We start from the raw sequence: 12,198 nt of genomic DNA, 5'->3' as shown, positions 1-12,198 counted from the left end.
TCCAGCTTGTATTAAAGGCAGAAAAATACAGTTTTTAGCTCAATGAAGTGGAAGTGATATAATGGTTTGATTTTTGTTGTGTGTATATTTGATTTACTTTCACTATTCTAGTTTTTATATATTTTGTATGTAAAATATTCAAACTAGTTTTCTACTTCTGGTTTAGGTTCAACCTTAAAGTGCAATTGCAGATTCTAGCAAGCTTCATGCTCACTGGCGTTTCTGGAGGTGCAAAGTATGCTCAGAATGGACAACTTTTTGGTCGCTTTAAGCTTACTGAAACACTTTCTGAAGATACTTTGGCTGGACGACTGGTGATGACCAAAGTCAATGCTGTTTATTTATTACCAGTCCCTAAACAGAAGTTAGGACAGACCCAGGGAACCAAAGAGAAGGTTTATGAAGCTACTATTGAAGAAAAAACAAAGGAATATATATTTTTAAGGCTATCTAGGGAATGCTGTGAAGAACTTAATCTTCGGCCTGACTGTGACACACAGGTATGTTTTAAGGTTGCAGTTTAACCAAAGTGGTCTGTAGCCTCATTATCGGCTCATAGTCTTCCTCTGGGTTAGTTTTTCTTTTGCCATAAACGAAAGCAAAGCTGACTTTGAAGTCTACGGTGGTAGGTTGAGAATTGGACGTGTAGCAACTCCCAGAGAAAAGTGATTCTTTTAAATTTAAGTAACATTTAGAATGTTCTAGTGTTATACAAGGTTGAGCTTTCTGATTAGAGTTTTAAATCAGTAATGGAAGAAAAGATGAAAAGAAATTAAGCTACCTCCTGGGACCTCTCTCATCTGCAGTTGTATCTGTTCCTGTTCTCTCTATCTTTATGGGGTTTTAGGTGAATTATGTCTTCAGTCTGCCATATTTAACTGGAAGATTAATCTTTTTTTCTTTGTAAACATAAAACTTGGTGAATATTATTTATTCATTGCAAATTGATAGAGTGTCATAGGGCTAATCATCTCTCACGACTGGATACTTCACATGTTCGGATTTTTTGCTAATGTATTTTCATGCGAATGGTAGAGTCAAGTAGCCTTTATCTAGAGATTAGGTAACTTATAAATATGTCTGTTTCTTAATATGTAAAATGATGTTAATAATAGTATATATTATCATTGGTACTATGAAATGAGATAATCCATAGTAAAGTACTTGTTACAGTGCCTGGTTATAAATGAACAAAGCAAATATTCATCGTAATTATGGTTAGACTATGATTATACTTTGAAAGAATCTCTGCACTTATTGTCCCAAACAGATTCCTCCCAAAGTATTCTAGCGAGCTGCCAGCATTGATGTTTGCTTTCATGCGGTTTTTTAAAAAATTCATTTTGTGTTTCAGGTTGAACTTCAGTTTCAGTTAAATCGATTACCCCTCTGTGAAATGCACTATGCACTAGACAGGATCAAGGACAATGGGGTTTTGTTTCCAGACATCAGTATGACTCCCACCATACCGTGGAGTCCTAACAGGTACACTAAGGCGTTGTCTTATTAAAGGAAGGTTAATATTAAATTGAATATCTGTATAAGATAATTCAAGCATAGTTTTATAAGAAAGTTTGCCTTTGCTTTTCAGGAGACATTAGTTTAGAAAGAGAGTAAAAGAACACTTAAAATGAAACATTGGAGGTTCATCATCTATTTACTTTTTCTTGGAGTCTAAATGAATTCCACTGCTTTTCTCAACAGCCTTAATTTGATAGGATGCCAAGCAATTTAGGAATATTTCCAAGTAGAAGTTGAATGGGGAAATTAGGGCCTTTCTGAAGTGGTTCCAGTAGTTAATTTAAAACAATTTTTATTTATTTAGAGTTAGGGTCTTGCTCTGTCACCCAGGCTGAAGTGTAGTGGCATGATCATTGCTCACTACAGCCTTGCACTCCTGGGCTCAAGCAACTCTCCTGCCTCAGCCTCTGAGTGACTAGGATTTTAGACACGTACCATTGTGTCTGGCTGATTAAAAAAATTTTTTTTGTAGGCAGGGGTCTTGCTATCTTGTCCATGCTGGTCTCGAAATCTGGCCTCAAGTGACCTTCCTGCCTTGGCTTCCCGAAGTTCTGGGATGTGAGCTACTGCACCTGTCCTAATTTAAAATACTTTTTAAAGATAGGTGAGAGTTTTATAAATGAGCAAAATGGACAAATTACAATAGAAGAAGCTGCTTCAGAAACTTCTGTCCAGTTAATGGTCATATAAATATTGTTCTGCCTAAATTTTTTTGGGGGAAGAAGGTACTTCCATTTTGTTATAAGCATGGATGACTGAGAGCTGTATGCCTGTATCTGCCTTTTCATCTCTTCACTGGGTTTTATGCCCTTAGTGCCTGCCCATGCTCAACTCACAACACCTTTTTTTCTTTTTTAATCTCAGTGGCTCTACAAAATAGAAGTTTATTTATCACTTTCAATTTAATCATGGTAGGGTGGCCCTTTCCATGACTGATGGAGCCTCTGGGATCTTCAGTGAGTGGTTTCCAGGGTCACCCTGGGTGTTGACATTCAGCTGACTGACGGGGGAAGAGTGAGCACAAAGGGTCGTGTGGGAAGCTTTTATGGGCCAGGCCTAGAAGTGGCATATATCACTTCCCTCACATTCCATTTCTTATGGTCGTAAAAGCAGAACAACACGAAATACGCCTTACAACACAAGGCCTCAGTCATTTTTCCCTTGTTTTGCTTACTCTTACTGTGCTGTCCCCCTCTGTTTTTTTTACTGCCAAAATTCTTGAGAGGGAATAGTCTGTGTATTTCCAGTATTCTTTCTTACTCACTCTTTAACCTCTGTTTTCCTCTTGTGTGCTATCCTGAAAGTGATTGGTGATCTACTAATTGTAAAAATCCAGTGACATCTCCTCAGTTCTCTTTGGATTCAGCTCCTCTTCATGCTTCCTTTTCTTTTCTTTCTCAGAGCCAGTGCTGCTTTTAGACCTGGAGTATTTCAGTAGCTTTGCCGTCTGTGGCTGTGTTTTCTGGCTCATCTCAAATATTTCTCCTAGAGTTAGTTTTCTGAAATAATCATGTCATTTCACTGCTCACAAATCTCTGATGGCTTCTCCTCGATACGTAGATAAAGGGTGAGCAGTCTAAGCCGAAGCGCCCGTGTATGGCCTCATTGACTGTGCTTTCCTGCGGTATCCTTTCAGATTTCTTTTATTTTTTTCTGCTTGACACTCCTTTTCTCCCTCTAAATCCCCATGTTTTAGTAATATTGAATTACCTTGAAGTTTGTTTAATTTGCCATATACTTATTTGCCTCCTTATCTTTCCGTTATTCTTCTTAAAAAGTTTTTAATTGTGGTAAAATCCACATAACGTAAAATGTACCCTCTTTACCATTTTAAATGTACAATTCCATAGTGTTAAATATATTCACATTGTTGTGCAATCTCCAGAACTTTTTTGTCTTGCAAAACTGATGCTGTACACCCATCAGACAACTCCGCATTTCTCCTTTCCTGCAGCCTTGCCGCCTCTTTAAGTGATTTTTTCTCTCATATAATCTTTGCCCAATGTTAGTTCACTGAAGAGCTCTCTGTCCTTTAATATTTAGTCCAGCTCGTATGCTCTGGATTAAAGGGTCAGCAGATGAACCTGACCCTTTCATGTCAATATTTTAACAACTATTTATTGAGTGCCTGACATGTACTAGGTTCGGTTTTGTGCTTTAAAGTATAATTTCTCTAAATTTGTCAATTCATGTACATTTCTAGACTGTTTTTCTTGGTAAACTCTGAACTTTGTACAGAAAGAGACCATGTCTTATTTTTCTTCGAATACCCATAGAGTTTTACACATTATTCATCTTCAGCACATTTAAGTTAATAAGAATTTCAAGTTTAAAGAAGAAAAGTTTCAATTGTGAGGCCATACCAGTAAGCTTGTAGGCACATTTACTGGATATGCTCACTTCTGAAAATTATATTGTGTATAACATAGTATATTTAAATACTACTGACTGTAAGTTTTAGCTGCAAAAGTAAGCAAACTTTCAAGCAAGAAAATATTTTTATACCACTGTAATTTAAATAGCAATTAAAAGGTATCTGGGTCTAGGAACATACTGAGTTGTGGTCATGGGCTCACACCTGTAATCCTAGCACTTTGGGAGGCCGAGGTGGGAGGATTGCTTAAGCTCAGGAGTTAGAGTCCAGCCTTAGCAATATAGTGAGACCCCCATCTCTATACATAAATAAAGAAATAAGTAAAATTAAAATTACCTGGGTGTGGTGGCACACGCCTGTAGTCTCAGCTAGGTAGGAGGCTGAGGTGGGAATATTGCTTGAGCCTAATAGTTTGAGGTTGCAGTGAGCCACAATTGTGCCAGAATATATTTTCTGGACTAGTGTAGAATATAGATAGATAAATGAAATTGAGAAATTGTTCTTGAGCATATAGTCTGTAAATTAGTTATAACTACATTAGGTCAGGGGAAGAAAGGACTTCGAATTAGTTTAGCTCTGGGAATGAAATAAAGTATTTCATTCAGAATAAACTTGAGATTTTATATTGTTTTAAATTTTGAAAATCAGAAGTTCCTCTTAGCATGTATATTGTAAATCTTCTTTCCCTTATTAAGTGGACAGTTCGATAAATAAATACAATTTGTTCCATTCACTGGCTTTCTATAAATGTTCATCATGATATCTATCTCATTCTTAAGTTCATGAAAGTCCCCAGATTTGAAAGATGAGAGGGTATTTTAAGAACTTTTTGCTTTAAAAGTGTGTACTAGTCAAGTAATATCTCATTTTTCTGTAATCTCTAGAAAATATTGTAGTAACAGAAGCTAACCTTAATTGAACTTTTGTTGCTCAATTATTTTTCTAAACAGCTTTACATGTATTATCCCACTTGATCTTTAAAATAACCATCTGACGCAAATGTCATTATCTTCATGCACAGATAAAGGAACCATTGGGGACAGGTATCATAGAATCATAGTAGTCAGGTATAGATTCAGTTAGCAGTTTACTGAACTGATTGTGACTTTAAAAGGTGGAGTTATCAGCCTAGAGATACATGGTCCAGGACTGTGCAGGAGCTCTGCAGGGCCATCAAGGACAGACACCTCCCCCTCCTTTCTACCATGTAGGGCATGTTTGTTTTCTTCCTGATGTGTTTTGCCTCATGCAAAATAGAAGATGATTGCTGTAGTTTATTTACCATAAGCTTTTTCTGGTCAGCTGAGGAAGGAAGTGATGAGCAAGAAGGGCTCTTTTTAGTTAAAAATACATATATATAAAATAAGTGAGGCTTTGTTTTTATTTTATTGTGTATGGAAGTCCTTCTGAGGACTTCCTCCCCCATCTAATTGACCAGAATTGGGTCTATAGCACAGGAGGCTGGGAGATGGAGCGTTATAGCTGACTAGGCTCAACAGTAAAGGAAGGCAGGGGAGAAGGCTGCTCTGATGGTTTTAGGGTAACCATTCCACCCAGTGCTACATGCAGTAGGTCTGGACTTAGCCATCACCTAAAGCAGTTTTCTCATTTATAGAAGATGGAAAATTGCTGGATACTGGCAGAATTATGAATAAATAAGCCAGTTAATGCTGAGGGACTCTGAAATAAAATGTTTGGGGTTTAGCAAATGGCAAATTTCAGAAAAAGAAATATTGGCATGATTACATGGTCAAAATTTGTTTTCTAAAGTTTTACATTTTTTAAGGAGAATTTTGTTGGTTTGAGATTATATGTCATAATTTAACAGTTATTTTATACATATTTGTAGAGGTGAGGTCTTGCTATGTTGCTCAGGGTAGTCTTGAACTGCTGATCTCAAATGACATTCCTACCTTGGCCTCCCAAAATTCTGGGATTATAGGTATGAGCCACCACGCCTGGCTAGGTTATAATTTCTTGAAAACTGAAAGTGTTAAGATTTTTCAAAAATAACCAGCTTCTGATTTAAGTACGATATAGCCTCACAGAGAGAATTTTCCTGTCTAAACTCTGTCCTCTATTTCAGGGTTATTTTGCAGGCACTTTTATTTTAAATTTTCTAAGAGTTTCTTTACACACCCTTACTATTTTGATTCACATCCCTCTCATTTTTACCATAGTTGTTGCAATGTATAGTATTTTAACTGTAGTTGTGAGAAAAAATGCTGTTGATTCTCCACTCAGTTTGATCTGTTGCAGCATCTGCTGTCCATTTAAATCTTCGAAACTTAGCCAAGTCATAGAAGGGGCACTAGTAAGATAGATCTCATTACAGTAGCCATCTGTGCGACTGTGACAGGTGTTTTCTACGCTGACCAGTATGATATGTATATTATTTGTGTGTGTGTGTGCAAAAATATTAAAAAACATTTCATTTTGTTTGGCTTTTTATGCCTTTTTACAAGACCTAATCTTTTCTACATTAAGATCTTTGTAAAAATTGGTATCTCTTAACCAGGGACATATAGGTTTGTTCTTTTCCTCTTGTTTTAAACCTTGCCAGCAGATCTTTTAAATAATTAGAATTTGAAATTCAGGCCGGGCGCGGTGGCTCAAGCCTGTAATCCCAGCACTTTGGGAGGCCGAGACGGGCGGATCACGAGGTCAGGAGATCGAGAGACGATCCCGGCTAACACGGTGAAACCCCGTCTCTACTAAAAAATACAAAAAAAAATAGCCGGGCAAGGTGGCGGGCGCCTGTAGTCCCAGCTACTCGGGAGGCTGAGGCAGGAGAATGGCGTAAACCCGGGAGGCGGAGCTTGCAGTGAGCTGAGATCCGGCCACTGCACTCCAGCCTGGGTGACAGAGCAAGACTCCGTCTCAAAAAAAAAAAAAAAAAAAAGATTTGAAATTCAGATCGTTTTCCTTTTGCATTTCATTTGTTATGCAAAAAAAAAGTACTACTTCGTTAATATCAGTAAAAAGTTTTATGATGCTTTTTGTAACAGAGGGAAATTACATTTTTGAAACATTGCCATTTCTACTTAAAGACCTGGCAGCAGCTAGATTCGAAGTATGTGATTTCCTTAGATAAGTTACCAAAATCTTTTTGTATGTAGAATAGGACAAGATAAAATTAATTTTGATTTACATGTTAAAACACTCTACACTGACTCTGTTGGGTAACTTTCTAAAAAGTAGCTTTAGAATAAGCATTTGTTTTTATAGATGCTGTGCTATTTCAGTGGTTTTAATGGTTCACTGAAATTCAGGATACTCTTGTGTTGTGTTCTGTTTATTAACAAGATGCATATGTTTAAAATAAATTTTTGTTTTCCATAGACAATGGGATGAACAGTTGGATCCTCGACTAAATGCAAAACAGAAAGAGGCTGTTCTGGCCATTACCACTCCACTTGCAATCCAGCTGCCGCCTGTGCTTATCATCGGACCCTATGGGACAGGCAAAACGTTCACTCTAGCTCAGGCTGTCAAACATATTCTGCAGCAACAGGAGACTAGGTGAGAGGGTGGGAAGCGTGCTCATATTTCCCTGGTAGGGTACTACCTCTGTTCTTGTTTTAAATGCAAAATGAGGGCTAGCAAGACAGTTTTCATGCAGCTCTTAAACATGAAAAAGAAAAGGAAAAGCCGTAAATCCAAACCCCAGAGCACTAAAAATTTGAATTCTCTTAAAACATACTGTTTTTAAAATTGGTAGTATAGATAGTAAGTTTTAAAATAGTTTTTAAATAGCCATCAGAGCAAGTTTGCTATGGAATTGTGATATCTGTTAGAGCCAAAAGACTTGGGTTTAAACATATGTATATATATTTTATATGATAGATTTAAAAATAATTTTGGGGTACTTCCTTTTTAACTTAATTTCCTAAAGGTATCACTGAATAGTGCTAGGGATTACTGAGTAGGATGAGGGAATTGTATAATGTTAGGATGGCCACTGCTTTTTTTTTTCGGTATTATACTGCTTGAATAGTTTTGTGTTTTATCATTCTTTTTATTTGCACCATTTATTTCAGCAGGATTCTCATTTGCACCCATTCTAATAGTGCTGCTGATCTCTACATAAAGGATTATTTACATCCATATGTAGAAGCAGGCAATCCCCAGGCAAGACCTCTCAGGTATTTTTTTTAAGGCTTATTATGTATCTGTATCATACTTTATTATTCTTAAGAAAAGGTGTCTGTAAAGATTTTAGTAACTTTGGAAATACCAAAGTCTTTAACTGTGCATTGACATTTAGAGGTTATGTCTTTTGAAGAAACTGTTTAAATTAAGGAAAAATGTAAAAATCTTTGACTATTCATTTCTTAAACATTAAGTAAGAGAAAGACATCCTTTTTTAAGTTTTGTGTGTAAAGTGTTGTTTCAACCTGAGTAGATTTTGATATGTACCTCTAAAAGCTAGTATGATGAAATAACATAATATGATAATTTAAATTAAATCTAGTTCAGTTAAAATTCTAGTATATTTTGCATGGCAGATTAGTCATGCAGTGGACAGTTCTTTATGAAAATAAAATTTTGGCTGTGATGCAGGTAATTTCATAGAAGCTACACATTAAACATGAAATACTGAAATGATTTCTGCAACAAAATGTACTTGACTGGTATTTAACAACTTTTGCTACCATTTAAGTGTCAAAGAAAATTTAAGGTTGATATAGAAAGGTCCTCTGAGTATATATGAACATGAAATGTACTTAAATATAGGATGTGGGGGAATAGAAATCCTTTTCTTCAGAAAACAATAAAGAATCATCAAATTGTTGTTTATTATACCATTTGCTTTCATTGTTATATGGATTAATGTTCAGTTTTGCCATTTTACAAACTAATATGTCATGCCCTAGGTTGTTTGAATACAGTTGTTTATAAATTAATTTCTAACTGCACTTTTGAATCATTAAGTCACTAACTTTTTATTTCTACTAGAGCTCAAGCATGGGAAATGAAATTATGTTATTTAATTCTTCAGTAATCATAACCAAAGCTGTTTGAATGATCTTAGAATTCCATTAAAAAAAAAAAGAGGAAAAAAGTGGTGTGACCTATTAACACAGGTTTTTTTTGCCATATTTTATTTTCACTCTGGAAGATTAAGAAGCAGTAATTATTTTAAATAGAATCTGGTTGTATTTAATAAGAAAATATTACATATATACAATCATTATCACTATAAATGAAAACATGGTATTTATTGAAGGATACATTCATCAATAAATAGTTTGATTGAGAATCTAATCTCTTCCAGCTCATAAGTGAAAGTTGAGTAGTTACCTTTTTTGCTATAGGTATTTTTACTCTAATGATATAAGTGGTTTGTTTTGTTCACTTATATTGTTGGTAGAGTGCGCATGTGTGTTCCATAGGAAGTGTGACCTCAGTTATCATGGTGTACTTGGTGTGAAAACAGTGGGGTAAAGCCCACTCAAATCTTGGTTGACTTAGCATAGGCTATTTGACATTTGGGGCTGTAGAGCTGTTGCTGATGAACACTAAATGCGTCACTCAACTAGCTTATATTTAGCTTTTTCCATGTAAAATTGTTTTTTGGAGGTTATAATCCAACATGTGGTGCATCTCGATATGCAGAATAAGAAGTTATGTTCAGTAGGGTACATGTATCATTGTGGCCCAAATATTGAAACTTGCCCTCTATCAGAAATTCTCACCTCTCTGTAAGTCTCAAAAGTGGTTCAACCCAAGATGGAAAAACATTTATAAATATATTCAAATGCAAACTTCATGTGGTTTCATTTAGTAAATGGAACAAAGTAAGAAAAAGTCTGACTTCCCAAATATTTGCTTTATGTAGTCCTACATTTTCACCATAGTTTTTCTCTTTGGGAAAGGTGTTAACTTGCAAATGTATTTCCTCAGAGTATTTATGCATTGAATTGTTAAGATTTATTAGCACTATCTAATATTACATTAACTCAGATTAATTGATAATTTTCCTAATAGACAACAAACATAGGAGGCATGTGAAATGGAATAGAGAAGATTAGAATGACTGAGTGCTGTGGGAAGATTAGCTTTATCTGAATTGTCCCAGGATGCAGAGGAAAGAACACAAGAGGGCACTAAGTGTCTGCTCATGACCATGAAGATGGTTGTCTCTAGGGAGAAAGGCTCATGAAGGGTTTGCTGTCTTCATGATATAGTCTGGAACAGGCCCTGGAAAGTGCTATAGTGTGAAAATAGTCAAAACATTACATAGTGAATACAGTAGTAAATGTGTTTAAATATACACATTTAATATATACATAAATATAAATAAATATACATACTTATGATTAAAATTTGTAAAACTCTTTTAGTTGCCAGGAGTTGAGCTGAACTTAAAATATTTGGAGATGGAGATTTTAGAAACCATTTTAGATCCTGCTTAGTTTCAGTTTTTACTTGTTACTTCACTAGAACTAGAAGATTTTAAAATGGAATAGAGGGGAAAACACAGTTTATTTTTGTGTGTGGTTTTCAAGATCAGTATCTGGTTCTGACAGAGTTATGACTTTGCAGATAGGGGTCATCTATGGAGGGGTGCATTTCCTCCTTTCTGGGAAAATGGAAGGTAATTGTTGTTTTATATTGATCTTCAAAGAAGCATATTCTTCTGTGATCAGGTCATTCTTATTAATAGTATTTTAAGTAATGACATTTTGGGGATTATTTGTTGTGTATAAATTTACTACATGAATAAAATTAGTGAATTAAAATTATATATTACCAGACTCTCTCTTATAATTCATGTGGGATATGTGGATTGATTTCTTTCTGGAAAATATGTAAATTTCTTAATTGGTATTATATTTTATACTGTGAATTTGAAATTGTCTTGTTACTGTCAATTCTCCAATTTAAAAAATGTTAGCTGTGTTTTAAATAATCTTTTACACAGTGTCTAACTTAAATGTTGCACAAAATGAAAGTGCAGAGAATATTTTAAAATCTTTTAAAAGTTGGGACTAGAATATTATACTTTCAAGAAAATTGGCTCAGCGGTCAAGCTTTGTATTCTTACTAGCTTCAACTTGAGGTAACTTTCCAAGGTAAATGTGAAAAAGTCAGCAGTGAGACTTAGAACTTTAATTTCTTTCTTTTTTTTTTTTTTCCTTTGAGGAAAAAACAGGTGCTTGGAGTTAGTTGATGATATTAGGCCGTTTTTATATTGCTTTAAAAAAATACCTGAGACTAGGTGACTTATAAAGAAAAGAGGTTTAGTTGGCTCATGGTTCTGCAGGCTTTATAGAAAGCATGGTGCTGGCATCTGCTCAGCTTCTAGGGAGGCCTCAGGAAGCTACAGTCATGGTGGAAGGCAAAGGGGGAGTAGGATGTCACATGGTGAAATCAGGGGCGAGTGAGTGTGCGTGTGGGAGGTGCCATATACTTTTAAGATCAGATTTCAGAGCAAAAGCTCACTTATCACCAAGGGGATGGCCCAAGCCCCTCATGAGGGATCTGCCCCCATGATTCAGACACCTCCCACTGGGCCCTACCTCCAACATTGGGGATTCCATTTCAACTTGAGATTTTGATGGGAACAAATATCCATACTGTATAAATGAATAATTTGAAAAACCACCTTTTTTTTTTTTCCTTCAATTTTACAATGAAATACTCATTGGAGCTCAGAGGTGAGGTCTTGGCTGGAGAGAGAAAATGTGTGAGTCACTAGGGTATTGGTGGTGATTGAAGCGTGGGCATGGATGAGATTGTCAGGGGAGAGGAGGGCTGGAGAGTTAGAAGGGAATCAGAGAAAGCTTGAGTCATGGAAGCTGAGGGGAGAGTTCCTGGGAGGGAGCAGCAGCGGAACTTTGCATGCTGCCAAGTCAGGTAACTCGATGGGCCTGGAAACATCCGTGTGATTTAGTGATGTGGAAGTTGTTTATGTCCCTTGATTAGATGGAAGGTAAGCCATGTTGAATGAGTAGAGGAGTGAGTAGGAGGTTGGTAACTGGAGAGGACAATCTAGATAATACTTCTAAAAAGAAGCCTGGCTGTGAAAGGAGGGGAGAGGTTGGACAGTGACTGGGAGAATATGAGAATTTAAGTAAAGTTTCTTTTTAAACAAGAGAAACTAGAGAATTTTAATTTTAAAAAGCCACCTATAAGTGAGAAGTTAAATTCAAATATTGGTAATTATTTTCCCCATAATGATTCAAATAATTAGCTTTTGTTTTAGATTAGTATTTATGTTTATTAAAGGAAATCACATGTATACACTATTACAAAAGGTCATGTTGTATTTAAAGTTGAGAGCAAAAAAAAATTTT

At 35.8% G+C, this 12,198-nt stretch overlaps 1 protein-coding gene across 14 annotated transcripts in view; it reads left to right on the top strand.

Moving 5' to 3' along the window:
• The window catches only part of HELZ (helicase with zinc finger), a 178,206-nt gene that overhangs the window by 81,812 nt on the left and 84,196 nt on the right, over positions 1-12,198 (top strand). For 8 of the 14 annotated variants that reach the window (XR_012426037.1, XM_045374535.2, XM_045374536.3 and 5 more), the window contains 4 exons: positions 167-500; positions 1,355-1,485; positions 7,238-7,417; positions 7,936-8,040. Coding sequence is in view for 13 of the 14 variants with exons in the window: in XM_045374535.2 (XP_045230470.2) it covers positions 167-500; positions 1,355-1,485; positions 7,238-7,417; positions 7,936-8,040 (750 nt within the window). In the remaining variant the exon portion in view is untranslated. The remainder of the gene's footprint in view (positions 1-166; positions 501-1,354; positions 1,486-7,237; positions 7,418-7,935; positions 8,041-12,198) is intronic. The other 6 variants (XM_045374538.2, XM_074020207.1, XM_074020213.1 and 3 more) reach the window with 1 other exon arrangement.

Source organism: Macaca fascicularis, chromosome 16, assembly GCF_037993035.2.
Source record: "Macaca fascicularis isolate 582-1 chromosome 16, T2T-MFA8v1.1".
Lineage (NCBI taxonomy): Eukaryota > Metazoa > Chordata > Mammalia > Primates > Cercopithecidae > Macaca > Macaca fascicularis.
Note: the sequence above shows the minus strand (reverse complement) of the source record. Positions and strands in the feature narration are given on the sequence as shown.